This window comes from Ictidomys tridecemlineatus, chromosome X (genome assembly GCF_052094955.1).
Source record: "Ictidomys tridecemlineatus isolate mIctTri1 chromosome X, mIctTri1.hap1, whole genome shotgun sequence".
NCBI classification, from domain to species: domain Eukaryota; kingdom Metazoa; phylum Chordata; class Mammalia; order Rodentia; family Sciuridae; genus Ictidomys; species Ictidomys tridecemlineatus.
This window is the reverse complement of record NC_135493.1, coordinates 108,033,345-108,060,289: the sequence shown is the minus strand read 5'-3', so window position 1 is coordinate 108,060,289 and position 26,945 is coordinate 108,033,345. Positions and strand designations below refer to the sequence as shown.

The window sequence follows — 26,945 nt, the reverse complement described above, 5'->3', positions numbered from 1 at the left end:
CTTGTATCTGAGATACTCTTTTATCTTCATGAATCTCTTAAAAATGTTTTATGATTCCTCCACGGTAGTGCTTCGGGTTTTTAAAACCTATCTTGGGTCCTGGATTCTTTAGATCATTTTACAAAAAGCTTCGTTTGGATTTAAAAAAAAAAATTTGTAACTGTAGATGGACAGCATACCTTTATTTTATTTGCTTATTTTTTGTATGTGGTGCTAAGGATCAAATGCTGTGCCTCACACATGCTAGGCAAGTGCTCTGCCACTGAGCCATAGCCTCAGCCCCTGTTTGGACTTTTTTTTCTCAAGAAAATGAACATAGGTACACACACATCCAGTAATGTGGCTTATTTTTAGTTAGATATTATGTCATTTTTAATAGAAGATAGGACTGAAGAATATCTCAGTTAATCACAGTTGTCATAATTATGGTACTTTTTCTTTTTAAGTTAACAAAAGCGATTGATGTGTTATATCTATTTTTTTCAGAGCTCTTGAACCAGCCAATCAGTTGGTGTAAATTTGAGGCCATGGCTTTGAAACCTGACCTGGTGAATGTAATTAAGGATATTGGTCCTCCTCCACTTGTGGTGATGTCTTTCAGCATGAAAACATTGCAGAATGCAAAGAACCATCAACATGAGGTAAAAAAAAAAAAAAAGGACATATTTTGTATTTGTTCCTTAGGTGTAATACTTGGCCTGAACTTGTATAGCTTTACTGCAACAAAGTTGTTCTTGGAGGGGAAAGAATACTAATTTAGTACAAAACTTCATTTTGGAGAAGGAATTGAATTTGTTTCTTTGTTTGGTGTTGTGGATTTTTTCAAGGAGTTAAATTGCTGAAAATATTTTTTTAATGTACACAGAGAATAATACAATGAACTATATCAATCACATATTCAGCAGTTAGCAAATTTTGTGACACCTGTTTTTCTCCCTTCCCTTTTTTCTCTTGAAGTATTTTAAAGTCAGTTTCAAACAGCATGTCATTTTAACCCTGTGTGCCTTTGTATACATCTCTTAAAATATGCACATTTTCTTATATACCATCATTAGCAAGCCCAATAACAGTAACAGTGATTCCTTGATTTAGTCTGAAATCCCCAGCACATACTTAAATGACTTTGTTTCTCACAATGTCTTTTAACAGATGGTTTGAATCGGGATTTACACAAGATTCACAGATGGTGTTTAATTTTTGTGCCACTTTCATCTCTTTTTAAATGGTATAACTCCCACCCATTCCCCCCACTTTCTTTTCAATGACATTGAATGATTACAAAAATCACTGATAGTTGTCTCATATAATGTCCCATTTTCTATCTGTATTTGTTTGCTCTGTTGTGGTATCATTGGACTTCTTCCTCTGTACCAGTGGTTGGCAAACAGTGGTCTGTGAGCCAAATTCAGCCCACTACCTGTTTTTGTAAATAAAGTTTCCTTGAAACACAGCATATCTTCAACTGTTTTTTCTCTACAACAGCAGAGTCAGTTAGTCATGACAGAGACCATGAGGCCTGCAAAGCCTAAAATACTTATTTTTTGGTCCTTTATAGAAACAGAGTGCCTACTCTTCCTCCATCCTTCATACATCCATATGCTATAAGTTATCTCTAAAGGATGAATTAGATTCAAGTTCAACTTTCTTAGCCAAAATACTTTATAGGTAGTAGAGTGTACTTCATATTGGAAGACACATAATGTCAGGTTAAGCTGCTGTTAGTGAGGCTAAGATTGGTCAGTGGGCTCAAATGGTGATAACCACTGTATATTTCTCCATCAGCTTTTTATCTAACCTTGCCACTACATGTGTTGTGGTCTATTGTGTTGTGAGATGTTGAGCAGTGTCCGTGGCCTCTACCTGCTAGATGTGTGTACCCCCTCTCCCTGCTAAGTGTAACAGTCTAAAAATGCCTCCAGCAATTGCCAAATATTCCTTAGAGGAAAATGTGAGGGTACAGTTATCCCCAGTTGAGAACTACTGTTCTAATGCCTCCATGAATTAGTCATTTTACCTCAATTAGTTATTTCATTAAGAGTTTTAAAATGGTGGCTTACACACACACACACACAGACACACACACACACACACACATACACACACACGTATGTGTATTCCCTATCCGTTGAATTCATTATTATTTTATTTTTGACATTATTATTTTGAAATGAAGTCTCACTACGTTGCCCAGGCTGGCCTTGAACTTCTAGGCTCAAGTGAGCCCCCTGCCTCAGTCTCTCAAGTAGCTGGAACCATAGGCGAGCGCCAGTGTGGTCAGCTTGTTACATTTGATCCTTATGGTTTTCTTACTCTGATCAATGGGAGTTTCTTTATGTTTGCTTCATTTTGACATAAATGGGGGTATTTTTAAAAGAGGATTTTGGACAATATTTGCATTCTTTTAGTATGTAATTTCATCTTTATTTTTGGTAGTGCTGGAGACTGAATGAATGCAAGCGCTTGTGCATACTGAGAGCATGCTGTAGCACTGAGCTACAGCCCAAGCCCTGATCTTTAAATAATCATTTCTGTAGATGATTGGAGTTAATAGTTAAGTGCTTGGGAAAGGTTCAATAAGTCCTTAGTTAAAATTAAAAAAGAAGTGTCCGTTCTCTTGTGCCCAGAGTTAGGTTTTCACAGACTGTTTCCTAATAAAGTAAATAGGACTCTGTGGAGAAATGGCTTAATGAAGGCAGGGAATGTCTAAGATAAATCTGGAACATCGTGTTATATCAGAAAGTAAGGATGATATTAAAATCTACTGAAGATATGTCAGAAGGACCTAGGAAACAACTTGCAGAGTATCCTACTGACCAAAGGTGGGACAATGTGAGCATGATAAGAATAATTGCAATAGATGGAAACACTCAAATTTATGAGTTCATGATGATACTAACAACAATAACACTGCCACATTGCTCATTTATGAAGGATACTCGGAAACTAACTCATTCTTAAAATTGATAAATGAGGGAATCAAATCAAGCATTATCCTGACTTTTCTGGAAAACATACTGTACCTCAGGCAACCAAATAATTGATGAAGTGAAGTTTCTGTTCTTAGAAGGTTTTCAGCTAATAAATAATGAAGGAAAAATGGAATAATAACACTTTCTAATCCCCAGTGAAATAATGGATCTAGGCAATAATTGACAGTGGCTGCTAATTTCACTGAAATATAGAAAAACAGACATTATGTGTCTGTGCTTTCTGATAGAAGTAATCAGTAGCACCTCTAAAGTATTTTTGCCAAATAGTTGAACCTGGTTTTGATAAAGTCATTTGATCTAACTGTGAATTTATAGGCAGCACAGAAACAGAATGTGTTAAATGAAAGTGACCCTATTAGGATATAAGCAACAGAATCCATACCACGGAGCATTCTATAGGATAAACAACTCAGTTTCTTCAACAAATGTAAATTGCAGGGAGATGATAAGTGGGGTAGGATTGTACCTGTAGTTTTACATATCAGTAAGAATGCAGAATATATATTAGGTGTCTGATAAAGTGATTTCCTCCTTCCTTTCTTTGTAGGTTATTGCTATAGCAGCTTTGGTTCATCACAATTTTGCATTAGATAAAGCACCCCCACAACCTCCCTTTCAGTCACACTTCTGTGGTATGTATTTTTTAAAGATACTTTGTTAAAGACTTGATTTGAGTTTTTTCTTAGACTTTCAAAAATTATTTTCAAGAATAAATAGTGCATACTGTTAAGGTTGTTTTTAGCTATGGAAACTAAGTTTTATTGTCCAGAGTTTTCTGTGCAATGAGGCAGGTGCCAAGGAATAAATTAATGTTCACCTATTTGAGAGAGGTTATAGTAATATCAAATTGAAATTGAATTGTACTGCAATTCAATGTGTGAAACATCCACAGAATTCTGTGTGTTTAATGAGTCAGTCTCCAAGGAGGATTCTGATATAGTCCATGTTGAAAGCCAGTTAAATAAATTTTGTTTTAGCAAATTTATTTTGTTTTAGCAACACATTAGTTTTGCTAAACATAAAACAAAATTTATGATTACTGTGAAGTTTATCACTTAAGTAGGGGGAATACATGGAACAAAACACTGGTAATAGCTTGGAGAAAATCTGGAAGAAACTAGTCATTAGCTCATTTCAACAAGCCTTTATTCACCTCCTCTGTATGTTACTGTGAGAACAGCTATTTTTATGGTGTAGAGAAGAAACTCATCTTTTCCAAGTTTGAGAAGTTTGAACTGAGTTACTTCATTGTAAACTGGTTGAGGCTTTGGTGGTGGTGGTATTTCCTTTGGGAGAGAATGTTATAATCATTCATTTTGACTTTGATGGATAGCAAAATTTGATCAAAGTTTTAACAATTGTAGGGATAGAGTTCTGTGCTTGGCGATTCATTTGAATCCCAACATGATCAATGAAAATACTTGAACCTTTTAACATTTTAGGGATGGGGGAATATTTATATCTAATTTCCAAATTTCTATTTGGAAACATGCATTGATGTCTACCTGAAATTAAAATAAAATGGGTTTTGGAATTTTTTTTCCCTTCTTATAGTTGTGTCTAAACCGAAGGACTGTATTTTTCCATGTGCTTTCCTTGAAGTCATTAAGGAAAAGGTAAATAGCTAATTATTCCTTTTAAATATGAAGTATTTATTTGTTTGGAAAGAAAATAGGAGGATAGTATGCTCCATGAATTTTTTCTGGGCCCTTAATAAAATGGCAGGGGAATAATAAAATGTAGTGAGCTTTTCACAAAGCTAAATCTATTCAATATAAATAATTTTTTTGGAGCGTACATTGTTTCTTTTTTTCTTTCATCTCCTTTTTTAAAATTTGTTCTAATTAGTTATACATGACAGAATGCGTTTTTTAAAGAATTTTTTTTTAGTTGTCAATGGACCTTTATTTATTGATACGTGGTGCTGAGAATCAAACCCAGTGCCTCATACATGCTAGGCAAGTGTTCTGCCACTGAGCCACAACCTCAGCCTGACAGAATGCATTTTGACACATCATACATAAATGGAGTATAACTTCTCATTCTTCTGGTTGTACATGATGTAGAATCACACTAGTTGTGTAATCATATATACACATAGGGTAATAATGTTTGATTAAAAGTTCACTTGTTAATGTCTTCATGTGACAAAATCAAATGCTGCAACCTTGTCAGGTTTCATGTATATTATTTTAAATTGACTTGAGAAGTCCAACATTTTGGGGGTACTTTTAGGTTAGGCTATCATTTGTGACATGTCCTGAATTACCTATCCAAGTACAGTGACCTAGGAATTCTTGTAGAGTCAAACTGACATTTTTGTGACGTAGTTGTGGAATACATATAGTTATCAATTTCTATTTTAAGAGATTTTTAATAAGAGCAGATTGAATACTTGATTTATATTCAGCAATCCAAGTGGAAGGCTTTTGTGTAAAGATAGATTTTATTTATATTTAAAATACTCATAATTTTTATATTTGTTTTTAGTCTAGTTTCTTATTTATCTGTTCTTATACCATTATTTGAGAATAGTTTATACAATCCTTGGGATTTCTTTTCCTGATAAATACATCAACAGTGAAGTCTACCAGGGATTATGTAGGAAATTAAGTAATGCTTTTGAAAGGTACTCTGATTTATATGCTTTCAAATGTGTCCAATGTACAAACATGTCTCTATGGAAGGACATTTCTGCTCTTGCTGTTGCTTAGCACTTAAAATTTTGCTTTATTCTCATGCATATTACTAGAATGAGCTCCTCAGAGACTTTGTGCAATTATTATTGCAAAACCTAGAATCTAAAATTTCATTGCTGCATTTAGTTTTGAAATGGGGAGTTTCTTTTAACCCTAAGAAATCTTAATCCTGGTTAAACAAGAAGCCAAGGTATAATACTTTAAAGAGTTGGTGACTGGTATGTTTTTATTAACAGAATGTGAAGGTTGAGGTTGCTACAACAGAAAGAACACTGCTAGGTTTTTTCCTTGCAAAAGTTCACAAAATTGATCCTGATATCATTGTGGTAAGTAGCTTTTTGATCATGTTGCGGGGAAACTCTTCATTTCTTAGTTCTTTTCAATGTGACTTTATTGGTTATTTTTATTGTTTATTTACTTTTGAGCTCCAAAGAATCTTTTCAGAGTGAAATGAATTGCTATACTAATTGCAAATAGAAAGGGGAAAAACCCTAGCCTACTATAAGATAGGCTGTTTGTGTGTGTGTGTGTGTGTGTGTGTGTGTGTGTGTGTGTGTGTGTGTGTATGTGTATGTGTGGTGTGTGTGTATGTGTATGTGTGGTGTGTGTGTGTTGCTCAGGATTGAATCCAGGGCTTTGTGCATGCAAGGCAAGCACTTTACCAACTGAGCTATATCCCCAGCCCCCTAGGCTTTTTTTTTTTCTAATATTAAAGCAACCCTTGAATTATTATTGAAGTTTAAAATACTCTAGTTATTTATAGTTGACGAGACCAGCATATCAGTTAGTAAATGTATATAAGCTATTAGTGTCTTTAAAATTTTTGCTTAGTGACCCAGATGTATAGTGTCAACAGGAGTTAATTAATTCCCTTGATTTGGTGCAAATCAGAAAACTAAGTATTTTAGTTTCATGAGCCTAGTGGATCTCTATGACATTCCTTTGAGAGCTCATACTAGCAATTTTTTTTCTCTTGACAACTTCCCATGTTCCGACTAGATAGTGAGAGCTAATAATTCTTTGTTTTGCCCCAGTTCGTAGAAGTTATAAAGCAAGATATTTACTTTTGTGTGTTTTTTGGCCTTCCTTTATATGCTTCTTGATAGGAATTTTTCCTTTTGTCTTTTTTTCTGGGCCAATTGATCAGTCAAACTCTATTGTTTTATTTTTTGACAGAAAGTATAATAAATGCCTATATTTTAAATATGATATTAGTTATATGGTTATAATATATATTAGTGGTAGATGGACACAATACCTTTATTTTGTTTATTTATATGTGGTGCTGAGGATCAAACCCAGTGCCTCACACATGCCAGGTAAGTGCTCTACCAATGAGCCACACCCCCGCCCCATATATATCTTTTTTTAGTGTTAGAAAAATTAATTAAAAACTGTTCTTATATTACAGCTTCTTTTAAAAAGATCTTTTAAAAATGTGTTCTTTTTAGATATACATGAGTAGGGTATTTTTGTTTGTTTGTTTTTTAAGATAGGGTCTTGCTAAGTTGCTTAGGGCCTCACAAAGTTGTTGAGGCTGGCTTTGAACTCACAATCCTCCTGCCTCAGCCTTTTGAGCTGCCGGGATTACAGGCATATGCCACTGCATCTGGCAGTAGAGTGTATTTTGACATATTATACGTACATGTAGTATAACTTAGTCTAATTGGGATCCCATTCTTGTGGTTGTACGTGATGTGGAGTTTCACTGGTGATATATTCATATATGAACATAAGAAAGTTATGTCCTATTTATTCTACAATCTCTTCTATGCCCAGTCTTCTCCCTTCCCTTCATCCCCTTTGTCTAATATATTTAATTTCTATTCTTCTCTCCCCCTGTTGTGTGTTAGTATCCACATATCAGAAAAAACATTCAACATGTTTTTTTGGGATTGGCTTATTTCACTTAGTATGATAGTCTCTAGATCCATCTATTTACTGCCAAAAGTCATAAAGTAATCTGGTTATATTGAAGCCTTGCAAAAATGTTTGCCATATCCTTCAGGTTCATTTTTATTCTCAGATATCTTATCTTGTAGTGGTATAGCTACTGTCCTGAAAGCCTGTGGATTGTTAAAAATGTCTCTGCACCCACATCCCTCTGTTATTTCAGGACTTGTATTTAAAGTGTGAAAAAATCTGTCCATAGTCCTCTGATGCTCTGGCTTAGCACTGGGCCCTCATCTAGTCTCTACTAACAGTAATTTCGTCCCCAGAGTGATGTCTTGGAGCACTATGATACCTGGCCTGACTTAGGATGTTAGAGCCAGGTCTGAGTGAGAAATTCGAATGTAAGATAGAGTCCTGACATGAGTTTGGGTCCCTGATCCCAGGCATGATAATTTGAAAATGATACATTCTTATAATCCTTTGGGACTTTAATTTAATAGACAAAACTGCCATAAATATATAATGGGGTATATTGTTTTTATGTGGTGGTAAAGTACACATAACATAAAATTAACCATTTTGACTGCTTTTAAGTGTACAATTCAGGAATATTAGCTACACACATAATGTGCAGCCATTAACACCATCCATCTCTGTAATTCTTCATCTTCTGAAACTGAAATGGTACTAATTACCTCCTCGTTCCCCTAGCCCCTGGCAACCATCATTCTGCCTTCTGTCTCAATGATTTTGTATACTCCAAGTGGTAGTATATGTTTTTAATTAAAATTAGTATCAAGTAAATCTATTTATTGATAACAATTATTTTGAACCTCGTCTAATTTTTAATTGAGTAATGTTATTCACGTGACAGAAATTGGGAATTATAGAAATGAAAAATCTAGTTGCATTTTGAGTTATTTTCTATTCTATATAATTTTGTTTACTTCTTTTTAAGTTTTTTACTTGAACTATTCATTGGTATTATATATTTATTTTGTTGCATATTTATTAAGTATCTAAATCAGTAGGGTTTGAACTCAGTTTTTAAAGAAGCCAAATGCAGTTCCTGAATTTTCTAAGAAGTTTTTTTGTAAACTCCTACAACACAAGCAGGTTTTCTGTTTTTAAGGAAGCAAAATTGAATTGTTTGAATATAGCTTTTAGTGATCATGTAAAAGTATGGGATGTTAAAATTTACATTTGCTTTTGAGATTGTGAGGCATGAGCTGCAAATTAAAAGAAATCATATGAACCTTGCATCAATTAGTATGAAATAAAGTTTATTCAAGCAATCTGCTTAGCAGCCTTGTTAATGTCAAGGCTAATGAATGTTGCTGATGAATAAATTCCTGAAGAAGAAAGGACCCCCAATCGGAGGTAAGCTCACGATGTCTTCAATTAGAGACCAGAAAAAGAAAGGGCAAAGAAATTCTGTGTGTTTGAAGATAAATCATCTAATTTGCGTTTGTTATGATGTTATTGGCTGCCTCCTTTTTCTGCCTAGGGTCATAATATTTATGGGTTTGAACTGGAAGTGCTACTGCAGCGAATTAATGTGTGCAAAGTTCCTCACTGGTCCAAGATAGGTCGTCTGAAGCGATCCACCATGCCAAAGCTTGGGGTAATAGTAGTTTTGAAAATCTTATTTCTTTTATTTGCCACTTTTTATTGTGTACTTACCAAGAAAGCACTACACTTTTTTGAATAGGAATTGATTGTCTTATAGGAACTTCATTACATTTTAACTTTGGTACCAAATGTCTTTTCCTTGGAATCCAGCATTTTACTTGAAAAAGCCACTGGTCATTTTTTAAATCAATGATTGGAATCTAGAAATAGTAAAGAAAGACAGCACATACATATTACTTTTACTTCAGCATTCCTAAAGTGATAAGCCTTAAGGTAGGGTTGCAGGGTTCAGAATTCATTGAGTATTATCATTCAGGAAGATGGGAAGAATGAATGGAAGGGAGCTAATGTGAAATATAAGAAAGCAGTGAGCTGTGTGCTTTCTCATGTAGTTGGCCTCTCATAGCAACTTCAATTTCATTTTGTAGACATTCACACAGGTCTAGTAGGGGAAGAACTGAGATTTGAACCCAGGTCAGTCTGACTCTTTTAAAGCCTATGTACTTTTTATTCTGCTTGCTTGCTTCAAATGTGGAGAGGTTTTGGTCGTCTTTGTATGAAGCACCTTCTTCCTAACCCTGATACTGTTCAGAGATTGAAGTCTTATTTTACCTAAAGCTTACAAATAAAATCAGCATGTTATCTCATCAGAGAACTTAGGAATCTGTCCCTTTTATAATGATCTCTTGAGGATTTTGCTGCTGTTCTCTGCTATCAGAGTTGGGACTCTTACTCTTCTTTTTCTGTTCATATCTTTAAGGTGAAGAGGTTATTATTACTTATTGTAAACATTTGCTTATCTAACCCCTTTTTCCCTTCATACTCCCTTCAGACTTTTCTGAATATGGAATCTTCTCAGTGATGTATACCCCAACCAGTCTATACCTTTAGGTATAGTCCCCCTAAATTCCTTATCCCTCCTACCCGACTCTACTTTTCCCCTTTGCCAGAAACTTATTAACTCCTAAAACTATATACTTTCTTATTTATGTTATTCATTTAATATATACAATAAAAATAAAGTCAGGATTCTTAGTTTTTTTTTTTTTTTTTTTACTTTGTTCACTGCCATATCCTTAGTAGAATAGTGTCAATCAGATACATGGTAAATGTTCAAAAATTTTCATTGATAAATGGAAGAATGAGAATTTTATTTTTGTAATTTTGAGGTCAACCTCAAAGTAGGATAGCATGGAATGTTCATGGGACTTGCTTTTTGTCCTCATCTTTGTAGGGCCGGAGTGGATTTGCTGAAAGAAATGCTACCTGTGGCCGAATGATCTGTGATGTGGAAATTTCAGCAAAGGAATTGATTCATTGCAAAAGCTACCATTTGTCTGAACTTGTTCAACAGATTCTGAAAATGGAAAGGGTTGCAATTCCAATGGAAAATGTACGAAACATGTACAGGTATGATCCCAGATTCTTTAGAATCTGTCTGTCTTGAAATTAGCAATAGAAGGATGCCACTACTATCCTTAAGCTATAGGGACCTATGCCATGGTACCATGGAGGCAGAAAATTGTCTTTATGTCAGCACCACCATGTCCATTACTTCATAATTTGAACTAGTTTACTTCTTGAATTATTCTAATTTGATCTGTTTATGTCCATCTCCTTCACATGTTTTAACACTACCTTGATGTTTCCTATTGGTAATTTGGAAATTGATATGAATTTAGAGTTTGACACTTCTTTCACTTAATTTTTAAAATATTTTTTAGTTGTTGATGTACCTTTATTTATTTATTTATTTATTTACATGTGGTGCTGAGGATCGAACCCAGTGCCTCACACATGCTAGGCAAGTGCTCTGCCACTGAGCCACAACCCCAGCCCCATTTTTTCACATAATTAATGAGATATTTTGGAAATACAAAAAACTGAGCAATCACTAAGCCATTTAGAGATATTACTTGCTTGTTTTTAAAGTAAGGTTTCTGCTACTTCTCTGGCCATTTTTTCATGTTTTCCTACCTGTTTCTCCAGAGTTCTTGGACTGCTGCTCTCTTTTGACTTTGTATCCTCTCCAAGTAATCTCATTGTCTTGAAAATTTAAATACCATATGGGGGCTGGTGCTCCTCACTGTGTTTATTCAGTTTTGACTTTTCCCCTACATTTCAGATTCATGTATTCACTTGATGTTTAATATGAACCTTTAGTTTGTTCAGAACTGAGCTCTGATCTTCTCCCATTGTCTTTCTTTAGTCTTCCCTTACTAAATTAATGATACCTCTATTTTTTCATTACCATTGTAAGCCTTCAGTCATCTTCTCCCCTAAACCTCTGAGGCTTCCTTGGTTCCTCTCTCTGATATCCTACAGTAGATCCATTAGGTAATTCTATCAGCTCTTCTAAATATATCTAGATCTGACAACATCTTTTCACCTCCATTGACCCTACCCTGGTTTAGGCCACCATCCCCTTCCCCCTGAATTGAAGCTGTCTTAGTCTGTTTTCTGTTGTTTATAATACAGTACCACAGACTGGGAAAATTATAAAGAAAGGAGATTTATTTTGACTTATGGTTCTGAAAGTCTAAGCTTGAGGAGTTGCATCTAATGATGATCTTCTTATTGTCAGAGTCCTGAGGTGGTACAGTGTATCACCTGGTGAGAGGCAGAGAGTGCATGTGTGTATCCTTAGCTTTCTTTTTTCTCTTCTTATAAAGCTACCTGCATTCAATCATGGGGGCTCAAAGCCCCCACTTTAAATACTTTAGTATTTAAGTTTCTACCCTCATAATATTTCACAGTGGGGATTAAATTCCAACACGAGTTTCAGAGCGATACCTTTCCATAAGGCTTGCTCCTGTGTTAGTCAGCTTTCTATGCTGTAACAAAATTTCCTGAGAAGAGCAACTCAAGGGAAGATTTATTTTGGCTCACAATTTTAGAGGTTTCATCTGTAGTTGGTTGACTCTGTTGTTGTGTTTAGGCTTGTGCGTTTAAGCCCTGTTGGATTCATTGCTTGCTTGGGGTAGTTGTTATATGATAATGAGTCTAAATGCAGAACATGGTGGGGAACACATGGGGAGGAGAGAGTGAAAGAGAAGTATACCCTCAAGGGCATCCCCCCACTAGGACCACTTCTTAAAAGGTTTCTGCCACCTCCCAAACCCATCATGGATGAATCATGCTATAATCGTTATAATCCAGCTACCTCCCAAAGGCCCCACCTCTGAACAGTACTGTACTGGGGACCAAGCTTTCAACACATGAGCTTTTGGGGGTCATTTCAGGTCTAAATCATAACACTTGTTCACCACTTCCAGGTCTTTATTTTCAATGAAGTTTTCTCTGGTTCTCTAACTAAAAGTTCAATCTCTGTACTTGATATTTTATACTGTCTTTGGGGCTTAACTTTTTCTCTTTAACACTTTGCATTATATAATACACTACATATTTAATTTATTTTTATTCTTTATACTCTTGTCTTCCCCATGAGGATTTAAACTCCACGAGGATAGGACTTCCTGTCCATTTTGGGCATAGCCAGTGCCTAGTGCATAGTAAACATGAAATATATGCTTGTTTCATAGAATGAATGAAAAGATTCAGTGATTTTCAGGTATGCAGTTATTAACACATATGGATTTTTTTGTGGAATTTTTTTGTGCTTAGAGAAGGGCACTGGGATCAGTGGTATAAATGAATTCCTAATTACATACCGACCTTCTTTTAAATTGTTTCCAAAGGCAAGGTGTTGTTTCTCTGAAGTTACTTATACCAAAAATTCCTTGTAATATTTTATGAAGTTCTGATTATAGTTATTGTTTCTTTTAATTACTTGATTCTGTTTCATTCTTACTTTTCTGTATAGTGAATCTTCTCATCTGTTGTACCTGTTGGAACACACCTGGAAAGATGCCAGGTTCATTTTGCAGATCATGTGTGAGCTAAATGTTCTTCCATTAGCATTGCAGATCACTAACATCGCTGGGAACATTATGGTAAATTTAACTTAGAAAGGGGGAAAAAGCATTTCCTGTTGGATTCAGTGCTTGCTTGGGGTAGTTGTTATATGATAATGAGTCTAAATGCATGCTTATAAAATGAGTAACTTGGATTCTGAAAGCTGGGCATCTTTTGTAAAAGGAAAAACTGGTTGGGAGAAGGGGAGGAATGCCAGGTGCAGTGTGCTGAAATTTGGGTGAACATAAGGATCATCTCTCTAACATCTGGATGTATCTGGTGGAATGGTCCTTTTGGGAGTAAGGAAATAGCCAAGTTGTTAATAATTTAAGCTGTCTCTTTTATAATACTTAAAGAAAATGTTAGAAATAATTTAGTACTTTTTCCCCCCAAAAAAGCAGCCTTTATTTTAGTAGTTTTGAAGGAGGTATCTTGATAAAATTAACTAACACAAAGTTGTTTTTGTTTGTTGTGATTTGGAGCTCAAATTGTAAAAAGAATTTCTATTTAATAGTCCAGGACACTGATGGGTGGACGATCTGAGCGTAACGAGTTCTTGTTGCTTCATGCATTTTATGAAAACAACTATATCGTGCCTGACAAGCAGATTTTCAGAAAGCCTCAGCAAAAACTGGTGGGTCCAAAATTACGTAGTATTTTGCTTTTCTTATTCCTCCTTTTTAATTACCTAGATAGCTTTTTTTTTTAAATTGCTGCAATAACATCTGCCTCTAGAATAATCCCCTGTGTACTAGAAATCATGTCAAGTTTGTTCCAGTGGGTTTGTGTGGTTTCCTTCTCTACTTTTTTCTGTACAGACAAAATTATTTGTGAAATATGAAATTCTTAAAGGTGGAATTAGACCTTTTTGGTAGATAGCTACACATGGAAAATGTTTTGTCAGTTAACCACTATCCAAAGCTTAATGTTAATTAAACCTTTAATTTCCTTAAACCAGTGAGCTTTTATTTTTATGTTGCATTTTTTTCTGTACAGGTTTAATATCCGTAATCTAAAATGTTTGGAACTGGAAGCGTTTCATATTTTGATTTTTTTTCCAGATTTTGGAATATTTGCATTTTTGTAATGAGGTATCTTGGGGATGTGATTGAAGTCTAAACACAAAATTGTTTTATGCCTTATATAATATCCTGTAGTAATTTTATACCATATTTTTAGTGTACCTGTGTTTTGACTGTACCCTGTTACATGAAGTGGGAATTTTCTACTTGAATAAGGCATCATATTGGTACTCAAAATGCTTCATATTTTTTTTTAAATATAGTTTTTAGTTATACATCGACACAGTATCTTTATTTTGTTTATTTATTTTTATATGGTGCTGATGATCGAACCCAGGATCTCTCACGTGCGAGGCAAGCGCTCCACCACTGAGCCACAACCCCAGCCCCTGTTTCATATTTTTGAGCACTTCAGATTTTAGATTTTCAGATTGGGGATATTCGGTTTGAACTAGTATGATTATGAACACTACAATCAGGTTTCTGAAGTGGCCTCCATCATATTGGGGCTAAAACTTTAGCTACTGTTCTATCTATTGATGGTAAATGATACAGAATGGAAATTTAATGTTGAAAGTGTGATTAAGGGGGCTGGGGATGTGGCTCAAGTGGTAGCGCGCTTGCCTGGCATGCGTGTGGCCCGGGTTCGATCCTCAATACCACATACAAACAGAAATGTTGTGTCCGCCGAAAACTAAAAAATAAATATTAAAATCCTCTCTCACTCTCACTCTCTTTTAAAAAAAAAGTGTGATTAAAGTTCTTGTATTTGCTTGTTTTATGAACCTTACCAAAATTAATAGTGAATATTAATTTAGAACTATTTAATTTCTCCAGAAGCATTAAATGTGGGCCATTAGTAAACTACACAGGAATGGATTTTCATTATGTGGACATACTTATTTTAAAGTGTCCATATTAACAATGAGAGTGAGCCAGGCATCGTGGCATGTGCCTATAGTCCCTGTGCTACTTGGGAGGACACAGGAGAATTCACTTGAACTTAGGCATTTGAAGTCACCCTAGGCAGCGTAGCAAAATCCCATCTAAAAAAAAAAAAGCTGGAGTGTATTGGTGCATGCCTATAATCCCAGTGGCTCAGGAGGCTGAGACAGGAGAATCATGAATTCAAAGACAGCCTTTGACAGCATTGGCAAGGCACTAAGCAACTCAGTGAGACCCTGTCTCTATATAAAATACAAAATAGGACTGGGGATGTGGCTCAGTGGTTGAGTGCTCCTGAGTTCAATCCCTGGTACCACCTACCTCCCCCCCCAAAAAAAAAGAGAGAGAGAACGATAATACCTATGTGAAATACTGTAGTTTTTTTTATATCATGAATGTTAGAGTAATGAATTTAATAGGACCCTTTTACAATTTCAAATTCTGTATTATATGAAAAGTTGTATTTTTAATAATCATGAATTAAAAATATGAACTTTCTATGAGTTCAGAAATATTTAAAATAGAACTTGCATAGATTCTGAGATATAGCATTGCTTAGGAAACTACCATGCTTGGCATTCATTTTGATTCATGAACATATTACAATAATTATCTTTTCCCATAGATAGGACCATTAACTAAAAATAATGTTGGTTAAAACTAAGTACTGTTATTGAAAAAGAGAGAATGGTAAGACTTCCTAATTAATTAATTAATTGCTGGCTGATGAAGTTATCTTTCATTTGACATTAGGGAGATGAAGATGAAGAAATTGATGGAGATACCAATAAATACAAGAAAGGGCGGAAGAAAGCAGCTTATGCTGGAGGCTTGGTTTTGGACCCCAAAGTTGGTAAGATGAGACCTTGGATTGTTTTACTCTGGGCGTTAAGGATTTTTTTTCAGATATAGCTAGACCTGTATTGGATCTTGGAAGTCAGCAAGTAGATCTCATAATGATCTTATTTTTATCTTGTATGTTGTGCAAATCTTGTTTGCCAGTCAGCTAATATGGAATTAATGTGGATTTTTCTGCTATTCTAATATAATTTTTATTTATATAATTTTTACATATCTTGAAATACTGTTTTTTTTTTTTACTTTTTCTAACCACTTAAAAATGTTTCTTAGCTTATGAATGATACAGAAATAGGCAGTTAGCTGAGTTTGGTTTGTGCATGCTTTGCCAACCCCTGGTCTGGTGTAGAAGCTATGTGTCCTGCAATAGGAGTACCTCTCCCTTCTTTCCTCCATTCTGTGAGGGTAGGTTCTGCCTCTGCCAGTATGCTAGGACCAGTTCATTTGGCCAACAGAGTTAAATACAGATAATAGCCACAAAATCGAATTTTAACAGCAGAATAACTTTTCCTTATCAAGAGTGGCAAAGATAATGTTTTGTGGTAGAGCTAGAAAGGATCTTATTTTTAAGCAATTTTGACCATTTTTAAGTGTACAGTTCAATAGCAGTGTTATACATATTCACATTGTTGGACATAATGTGAATTTTATCAAGTAATTCACTCTTGAGTAGGAGACATTTTTGACAAAAGTGGATGTATTATTGGTTGGAGTCACATGGAACAGTAATACTTTGGTGTTACATTTGGACTTGAATGCTGACTATGTGATCTTGTGTTGCCTGTTGAACATCAATAAGACTCGTTTTCTTCTTCTGTAAAATGGATATAAGAATAATCTACTATAGAGGGATTTAAGGAATAAATAGAATTGTTTGACACAGGGTAAGCTGTCAATAATATATGTTTATGGTTATTGTCTTAATACTGGACATTTATTTTTATTCAGTTTCTTCTCAAAGTGAAGGAAACGCTTTGTAAATGTCCTAGAGAAATATAGTAGCTTTCTGTTCACCTTTTGTAAGCAAAAAGGGTGGATCGTTCCACTACTGACATTCATATAAATATTTCTTATCTGGTTTTCAGCACAGTTCATGTACAGGTAAATGGGCTACCCCTTTTATTGTTTGAAGGTGTGTTTGTAAAATAAATAAATAAATATATATGTATATGATGATGGTGAAGCTGGGAGTGGATATCCACACACTTACTGGTGTTTTTTTTTTTAAAGAGAGAGAAGTTTTTAATATTTATTTTTTAGTTTTCGGTGGACACAACATCTTTTATTTTAGTTTTATGTGGTGCTGAGGATCGAACCCAGCGCCCCGTGCATGCGAGCGCACTACCACTTGAGCCACATCTCCAGCCCCTGGTGTTTTATTTGGTGTTGGGTAGGAAGGAATGCTTGCTTGAGGGAGAATTTAGCAACATTCTTTTGGAAGTAGATATGATCTCTCTCCAAAATAATTGGCCCTGAGTGGTGTTTTCCCATAATAATGGTATATTTGGGGACTCTTGGGGAAGGACTGGTTCAAGCTGGTTTCATGGGGAGACAGAATCTTTTCATCAATCTTTTGTGATCTGGGCTTTCACTCTAATCCAAGTCATTTTATGGTATGATAGTCCACTTCTGTCTCTTTTGTCTGCTTTATAGTGCTGGAGAGTAAATGGTTTCTATTACACTTTTTAATAGAGTACTTCTAATATGTTTTGACAGTGTTTTTCTTTAGACTTTTTTGACATTATGTGACCTTTTTATTTCAGGTTTTTATGATAAGTTTATTTTGCTGCTGGACTTCAACAGTTTATACCCTTCCATCATTCAGGAATTTAACATTTGTTTTACAACAGTGCAAAGAGTTGCTTCAGAGACACAGAAAGTTACAGAGGTTTGTATTTAACTGGGGTCTCTTGAAATTAGAATTAAAAGTATTGCTTAAAGGAGGAGGAGAACCAAAGGAGTTAGTGTTGTAGTTTTTATTTTTCTTCTTTATGCCTTTATTTTTATGTGGTGCCAGGGATCAAACCCAGTGCCTCACGCATGCTAGGCAAGCACTCTACCACTGAGCCACAACCCCAGTCCCTGTAGTATTTCTTCTTAAAGGATATATTAATTATGTCCTTAGTTATCAAAAAGAGAGGTTGTCCAGAAAGAGATAAACTAGTTCAGTATCTTTTTAAAAGTAGTGTTATTGAGGTATAATTCACACACATTACAATCCACATAGCAGTCCTGGCGTTTAGATTATTCAGTTTGTAATCATTACTATATTCATCTTTAGGACATTTTTATTATTTCCCAAGGAAACATTTTACTATCATATCCCCCCCCCATTCCTCCCAGCTCTAGGGAATCACTAATCTTTCTGCCTATATAGATTTGTGTATTCTGGACATTTTATATAAATGGAATCATACAACATGTGGTCTTTTGTATCTTACTTTGCACATTATTTTCAAGGTCCATCTGTGTTGTAACATGTATTGATACTTCTATTTTTTCTTTTCTACCTCCTGTTTGCTTTCCTTCCTTCTTTCCTTTATCCTCCTTTCCTTCCTTCCTTCTCTTTTTTCATAGCAGAAGATGCCTATTTGCCCTCTAGCTTCTTAATTTACATGTTGTTTAGTTCCAGCCACCTGCCCAGGAGCTGTTTTTCATTTCCAATTCCATATTCCCAAAAAAGAGAATCTAATAGGCTTGCCTAGGTCAGTGAGCACCTCTGATCCTATCACTTGTGACCGCAGGGGTGGGTTCACAGTACAAATCTGGCTGTTAAAGATGAATCTTTCTATGGGATTAGAGGATAATCTTACCGAGGTGGTATTGGGTAGACAACCTCCCAAATAGTGACTGCCTTTGATTAATGTTCTTTGGGCTTTGTCCTACTACTGTACCAGCACATGGTAATTATCATTATCCAGCCCTTTTCCCCAACTGCTGCCCAGCAGTGTTTTGTTTATTTGAGCTTTTCAATTTGGATTTTGGATATATAACAGAATCCTTTCAGAGTAGAAGGACTTTAGAAGTCACCTAAGAAGTATACATGTAGCTATTAATGGATTCTGTATCATTTTCATGTACTATATTTTATCTTCAGATCAGTTAGTGTCACATAGGTAGTGATGGTGAAGCTGGGAGTGGATTGCAAATTTTTTGACTCCAGATTGTTTCAAGTTTACTTTTCATTTGACTTTCATAGTTGCTGTAAATAAATTGGAATGTGTAGCAAGATCTTTTTAATAGGTCTGCTATCATCATGTGCTATATTGGAAAACAATAGGTCCCTGTTACTTTTCTAAGAGTGTTCATTTGCAGATATTGATCTTTATAAAATTAGATACTTTGTAAAGGCTGGCTTATCAAATGGCATTGACTTGACATTACTTTAAACTAAGAGGTTTATTTTAAATTTTGTACCTTTGAAAGGGCAAATGCATCTGGCTTTTCTTTGTAGCCTGTTAATAGAATTAATGGAGACTTGAGAAAAATGGTCTAATGCTTTCCCTGCTTTTTCCTGCTGTAAATTTTAATATAAGAAGACTGCTGGTTGCTTTTTAAAAATGTTGCTATTCTTCTGCCAATTGTAAAGCAATTTATAGGTAAAAAGTATTACATCAGTGCTAAGGAATATATTTGTATTAATTTTTAGAAATGTCATGGCCTATTTAAATGTGCTTCAAATTCTTAAAAGAAATTTGCTAGTTTAGTATTTAGCTTTTTATTTTTAGTCTAAAACATTTACAATAATTGCTATGATTCTCCATAGTTTTAAATTTCTATAGCATTTTGTTTGGTCGTACAAATGCTTTAAAATGGTAGTTTAGCTGCTGGTTATTTTTTTAAATCCTAGAAGTCTGTCTGAGTGTTTGTATTTTAAAAGCAATTTCCCCAAACATGTTGCTCCTCAATCTTGTTGAAGAGGATGGTAGCATGTGTAAAAACCCATCCCTTTAAATGAAATCAAAATTTGTGAGTAACTACAGGGGTGGGAGATATTGGGAATGACAGGCTGATAGAACACGAGTGGGAGGAAGGTGGTAGTGGGAAGGGCCATGGTCTGCAATCTGTTCAACTCTTTCTTAGGGAACGTTGATCTTTACTCATATAAGAAAGAAGCTTTTAAAGATGTGATCATGGGGTAAAGTGCCTACCAAATATTATTTTAGAATTTTATTTTACTGAAGTTTTACTCTCTGAAAATTTCTGTTGTGTGTTTATCAGGATGGAGAACAGGAACAGATCCCTGAGTTGCCAGATCCAAGCTTAGAAATGGGCATTTTGCCCAGAGAAATCCGGAAACTGGTAGAACGGAGAAAACAAGTCAAACAGCTAATGAAACAGCAAGATTTAAACCCAGATCTTGTTCTTCAGGTATATTTTTTCACTAAGAGACATCTGAATGAAAATTTCAGCTTTTACAATTTGATTATTTAGGAATAGTATATAATAGTACAAACACTCAAGATGCTATGGGCAAGCACATGTGCTTATTTTATTTGTGGGTAAGTTGCCATTCAAAAACACTAGACTGCCTCAGAATAGGAGGTACTTCTATCTGCAATGGGTGTATCTGTGCAAGATCTTTCTGAATTCTGGAAACTTTAGAGTCTATATATGCTTGCTTCCAGGAGATTAGGGCATCATAGACCTTGGAGGACAGAGTATTTTAAGGGCTCTTTTTATTTCAGGGATATTGAGGGGTTCTTTTTCTCATTGGTGATCTAGAAAGAGACCTAATGTAATTCTTAAGCATCTGCAAATATTGTTGTTTGTCTTTCGTCCTTGTGTGGCCTGCAGTATGACATTCGGCAGAAGGCTTTGAAGCTCACAGCGAACAGTATGTACGGTTGCCTGGGATTTTCCTACAGCAGATTTTACGCCAAACCACTGGCTGCCTTGGTGACATACAAAGGAAGGGAGGTAAATCACGTAATCATATTCACATCTCTAAATATTAGAGTATTTTTAACTATATGTTTTGTAGTGTGGGAGAGACAAGTTTGCTCTCTAGTTATCTAGATTTAAATACCCACTTTTTAGAAAAAGTTTAAGACATAGGCATTTAAATAAAAATTTATTCATTTATGGGTGGGGGGTAATTATTGAACATCTATGTGCCAAACTTTGTTCTAGTCACTGGGGATAGAGAATTAAGCAAGAATATAGGTCTCTGTTATTGCAAAGCTTGTATTCTTCCTAGGATGATGGGGGCAGGGAGACATGTTTTTGAGGCCTGGGCTATTATGAAGAAGATACTTTGGTAAAAAAAATAATAATTAAATGAATACACAAACATTAAAAAACTAAGATATTAGGACAGAAGTAAATGCTCTGCAGATAATTAAAACAGGGCAGTGGCCTAGAGAATGTTTATATGACTAGTTTAGATTGGTCAGGTTAGGCCTTTTTTGAAGAGGGAACATAAGGGAGATAGTTCTTGGTACCGAGTTTAACTATTGGTATTTGTGAGGGAAAGGTGGGTGTCAGGAGGAAAGCCAATGTAGCCTTTTACTAAGGGATTAAGAGTTCCATCTTGTATGTGTTGCCTTTGAGATGAGTAATAGATCTCCAGGCATATTAAGTAGGCAGTTAATTGGGTGTGTAAATTCAGAATTCCAGGAGTATGTCAGGCTGGATTTATGTGGATGGAGAGTATCTACTTTAGAATGATAGACCAGATACCAAACACATTTTAGGTACTATGACTTTATGAACACTATAAACTTCATCTGTTTAGTACTATGTACATGATTATTTTTGATTTGTAAAAGAATAGTTATGGTAAATATTAAATTCATTTGACTCCATTAAACTGCTACTTCCTGTCAGTGAGTTTAAGACTACTCATTCTTAAAGGTGGTAGATAGTGGTTCTGGGTAGAATGCTTGTACTGGGGGTCTGGGCATGGAATACTCTAGAGCAGGGTTTGGCAAACTATGCCCTGCTGGGCCAAATCTAGCCTGCCGTCTATTTTTGTAAATGAGATTTTATTGAAACAGAGCCAAGATCATTCATTTATATATCATCTGTGACTGCTTTTATGTGGTAATAGCAGAGTTGAGTAGTTAAGATAGAATCTTGAGGCTTAGCATAGATAGCTTTTACAATGTTGAGGTAAGTTCCTGTTATCCCTAGTTTTTCTAATGTTTTGAACATAAAGGGATGCTGTACTTTGTTGAATGCTTTTTCTTCGTACACCATGGAGTATTATGCAGCTCTAAAAAATGACAAAATCATGGAATTTGCAGGGAAATGGATGGCACTAGAGCAGATTATGCTAAGTGAAGCTAGCCAATCCCTAAAAAACAAATGCCAAATGTCTTCTTTGATATAATGAGAGCAACTAAGAACAGAGCAGGGAGGAAGAGCAGGAGGAAAAGATTAACATTAAACAGAGACATGAGGTGAGAGGGAAAAGGAGAGAAAAGGGAAATTGCATGGAAATGGAAGGAGACCCTCATTGTTATACAAAATTACACATAAGAGGTTGTGAGGGGAATGGGAAAATAAACAAGGAGAGAAATGAATTACAGTAGATGGGTAGAGAGAGAAGATGGGAGGGGAGGGGAGGGGGGATAGTTGAGGATAGGAAAGGTAGCAGAATACAACAGTCACTAATATGGCATTATGTAAAAATGTGGATGTGTAGCCGATGTGATTCTGCAATCTGTATTTGGGGTAAAAATGGGAGTTCATAACCCACTTGAATCTAATGTATGAAATATGATACGTCAAGAGCTTTGTAATGTTTTGAACAACCAAAAAAAAAAAAAGAATCTTGCATGGCCTGCAAAGCCTAAATAATTTGCTGTTTGGCACTTTCAGAAAAAAAAAGTTTTCTGACCCCTGCTTTAGAGTCTATATCAGCTCTGACCAGTAGGATTTGAAGGTAATGAACTGTTGTCTATCTGTACTATCCAATACAATTGTCTCTAGCCATGAAACCTGTAGCACTAACTGACTGAAGAACTGGAATTTTTAGATTTATTTAATAATAATTAAAATGAACTTAAATAGCTGCATGTGACTAGTGCTACTTTATTGGATAGTACATATCTAATTAATATGAAACAAACATCAGGATGTTTAGAGTCATTCTTTTGTTGGCAGCACTGTCTTGGCTTAGGGCACAGCAAGGAAGGGCAAAGTTTGTATAGAATGCTAGTGATATGTTAGAACCTATTTGCATTGTTTTATTAAAACCACTAAGAGTCTTTTGACATGGGTATTAATGTCCCCTTTTGCAGAGGAAGCTAAAACCCCAAAGAGGTAAAGGATAACAAGTAGCTATTTTGAATTTGAATCATGTCTCTCTGATTGTCTTTTATGGAATTAGGGCTATCTCCTCCATATCAGAACATCTTTCATGACTGTGGTTCTGCTTTATATTCTGCCTCTTAGTTCTAGAAGGTCATCTTTTTTGATATTCATCATAAGACATAGACCTTTTTTCACATTAGAAAGATATAGATGTTTTAGGGACTAGTTGAAGTGAGAGAAGGATGTTTTCAGTTTCTTAGGCTAAGTTTACTTCAAAATTATTTAAATTTTATTTCTGTATATGTATCCAGTGGCTTCTGATAGAATACCATCTTATTTTTGTATTAGGAAATGCACTCACTATGCCCCAACTGGGTGATAATACATGGGTTGACTATTGAGATTGGATCAAGGTTACTCTTAAGTTTCTCACGAGAGGCAATAGTTGACAATTTACTCCCTTGGAGAGTGCCTCTTGCTGTTGGGAAATCCCTGTTGTTATATTTTCTGCATTGGCTCAGAAATCCACAAGCTTAAAAGGGCACTGTTGATAATGATAAGCCCCAAATTTGTCCAATGATCTCCCCCACTCCCCTAATCCATTGTATTTTAAGGGCAATATTTTGGTTTAGCTAGATTTTTAATAGGGAGCTTAAGCTCAATTTTTGTTTTTCTGTTATACAAAAACATAACAACAAATTTTTACTAAATAAATCATTTAAAAACCCATACTCGCCTCACTAAAAAACAAAGAATTTCAGACAAATGTAGAAATAATCATGTGATTTGAATTCTTTGTTTCTGTCCCTTCCCCCCTTATTCCTTTCAGTAAATCATGATGAATATTGCACCTATGGGAAGTAGGTCTTTAATATGAGGTTAATGAGAAATAATAATTATACAACTCCTCCCTGGAACTATTCTAGAAGATTCAAAGTCCTCTACACAAATTATTTGCTAAGATAAAAATGATTGTTAAAGTATTGGTGATAATTATTAGCAATAGCAGATGGAAATAGTCTATGTGATAATCTCTCTTTGTGTTTGCTAGAATTTTTCATATGTACTGTTAAGACTGATTTTGAAGCATCTCTTAGTTATTAAAGGGATAACAATAGATAGGATAAAGTGTAAAATGAGAGTCCTTTTAAGGAAATTTTGGAATACTTTCATAATTTATTATATGTTTTTTTTGGTGATAAGATGGAATGGACAAAAAATAATAACTTGAAGAACTTATTAGTTGCTTTAAATTCCTTATATTAAGGTTAGAGCAGAAATTAATTAGAAGGAAACCTGATGGCATACCTTTGCAAAAATAAAAATTTGCATTTGGAGATGGATTAATGCATAGTTTAGGAGTCCTTGAAGTTCCCCCTTCCTTTAATTTTTTAAGCCTATTTTTTATGTGTTCAGTTTTGTTGGAATCATGCAGGTTTGGCTCTGGTGAACTAATAATTTCTGTAATCAAATATATTATGGCTGCTTGAGTACTCAGTAATTGCAAATTGTACTTTAAAAAACAGGTTTATAATAAAAGTGCTAATATTTATGTCAAATGGGCATCAATATTGTCTTTTCACAGGTGTGATCTTTCATCCTGAAACTCTCCCATGATTTTTAATTGCTCAGTGGTAGAGGATTAATGGTTAAGAAATTGTATGAGAGACCTTACAGTGTGAAAAGTTATTTAAGAATAACGGAAGTTAGTGTTTCCAGAGAATATGGAAACATTGTTTATAGACACTCAAAAGTGAATCACTACAAATACCATCTGTATTTGTATTTGTTCTCAGTGTATTGAGTAGAACATAAAAAAGAAATTGGGTCAGCCTACAGCACTAAGTGAGCATGTATATTTAAACTATAATGAAAACTTATCATTTGTCAAGTGTCTGGTGTGGTAATTGAAGTGATTGTTCACTAGATGGCGATAGACACCCTAAGATCATTAATCAATTAAGTATTTTATTCTGTGAACAATAGCGAAGGCCATTTAGTGACTTAAATGTCCACATTTTAGACTTTTATTATTCATGAAACTATTAATAAAAGGTTAAAATTGTCCAAAAGATTATAATAGTCTAGTCTATTTAGTGTTTAAAATAATGATGATATTTGAATTGCAAGTTTTATTCATGAGACTAATTATTTAACTTATTATAGTAAGCTAATGCTTCTACCAAGTAACTAATATGTCTCTGACCATGGAGGCACAATATACTATTCCCTCAGTCACAGTACTAGAAGCTGATCTAGAGAAAATAAGAAATGATTTTGATATATAATTTTGCTTCATTGAATTTGTTATTTTTTTATTAAGGGATTTGAAACTTACTATATATTTATAAGCATACTCATTGCATAATCCTTAGCATAATGGTTGTATTTGTCTTTATGGAATAATTAGTACTTACTGACATTGGTATTGTTTTATTTCTGCTTTCTGTTATTTCTGCACTCTTGAGAAAATTATTTTTGATTTGGATTTCTCATTGCATTTTCAAGTGAGTGTGTGCTCTAATATTTGGGCGTAGAGTCCATGCATTTTCATTTTTCCACCCAGTAGGCTGAAATGAGTCCTTGCCAGCCTGTTTGCCAACTGACTGTAGCTTACAGTTGTGCTCAGAAATGAAATTTGTTCATCTAGAAAATGTGTCCAAATCCTTACATGCAAACATTACAATCTGGACTAAGGCTTTCTGGGATCCTCTTGGTGATATGGTAGCACTTATCAGGAGCCTTGGGAATGGAACTGGGACAGAAGGCTCTAGTCTTTGTTGATGTCAGTGGTAAAATAGAATCTTATAATTGTTAAGGGAGTCCTTCATTTTAACCTAGAATGTATTTTACTTTTCCAATCTTTTTTTCTTAAAATTAGCCTTTTTCCTTTAAAATTAAAAATAGTAAAATATTATAGAGACAACTAAAGACCATTTTCTCCGTACCTTCTATCATTTATTTTTTGTCTTCCTCTAAGGTAACTACATTCTCAGGGTTGATTTTGTTGTTCTTCCCCTATGTTTTTCTTTACTTATTTTTTCCTTTTTATAAGGTAGGAGTATGTGTGCAGTTTAGTTGCCACAGAGATTGAGTGACCTGAAAGGCTTGAAATACATATTGTCTACCCTTTCAGAAAAAGTTTGCTGGTCCTGGTCTAAAAGATAATCATGTGTACAGAAGAATAACTCTGGTTTTGAATATTGCCAGGCACAGTTGGTGAAATTGAGGAAATTAAAGGTAGGAAGAAGGAATGAAAACATCTTTTGGACATAAAAAATACAAAGTTTGAAATTTACTCATTCTTTGATTGTTGTATGTGAACATCTTATCAATCAAGTACAGCACTAAGGGGAGATCTGTGAATACTAAAAAGTTTTATGTAACATTTTGTATGTCGTGCCTATGTGTGCATTTTTGGGGAAGAAAGTGCAAAGCATTTAAGAGATTCTCACATACTTGATGTGAAACTGGTAAAGAACTGTTGCTTCTTATATACATAAGCCTTAAGAATGTATGCTTTTGTCACCTAAAATAAAGAATTCACAGACCAGACCCAAGGAAACCACATGAGTGGTAGGAAAGCAAGTTCTCATTCTGTTTCTAGAATTGTAATAGTCACCATTAAGACCATTTTTTATTTCAACTGGCCTATTAACATTTTGATTTTTTTAAATACAAGATTAATGTGAGATTTTTTTTAAAGAATAAAATGAGGGCTTAATATATTT

The 26,945-nt window shown here is 34.8% G+C and overlaps 1 protein-coding gene and 1 non-coding gene across 6 annotated transcripts in view; both read left to right on the top strand.

Annotated features, from left to right (window-relative positions):
- Pola1 (DNA polymerase alpha 1, catalytic subunit) overlaps positions 1-26,945 on the top strand; it is a 310,385-nt gene that overhangs the window by 30,208 nt on the left and 253,232 nt on the right. For 4 of the 5 annotated variants that reach the window (XR_013431896.1, XM_078035011.1, XM_078035012.1 and 1 more), the window contains exons 15-26: positions 487-641; positions 3,538-3,622; positions 4,545-4,606; positions 5,926-6,015; positions 9,090-9,206; positions 10,449-10,624; positions 13,038-13,167; positions 13,644-13,763; positions 15,850-15,949; positions 17,718-17,842; positions 20,176-20,325; positions 20,752-20,874. Coding sequence is in view for 4 of the 5 variants with exons in the window: in XM_078035011.1 (XP_077891137.1) it covers positions 487-641; positions 3,538-3,622; positions 4,545-4,606; positions 5,926-6,015; positions 9,090-9,206; positions 10,449-10,624; positions 13,038-13,167; positions 13,644-13,763; positions 15,850-15,949; positions 17,718-17,842; positions 20,176-20,325; positions 20,752-20,874 (1,433 nt within the window). In the remaining variant the exon portion in view is untranslated. The remainder of the gene's footprint in view (positions 1-486; positions 642-3,537; positions 3,623-4,544; positions 4,607-5,925; positions 6,016-9,089; positions 9,207-10,448; positions 10,625-13,037; positions 13,168-13,643; positions 13,764-15,849; positions 15,950-17,717; positions 17,843-20,175; positions 20,326-20,751; positions 20,875-26,945) is intronic. The other variant, XM_078035013.1, reaches the window with a different exon arrangement.
- On the top strand, positions 16,882-17,011 carry LOC120891120 (small Cajal body-specific RNA 24). Its single transcript, XR_005735545.2, has one exon.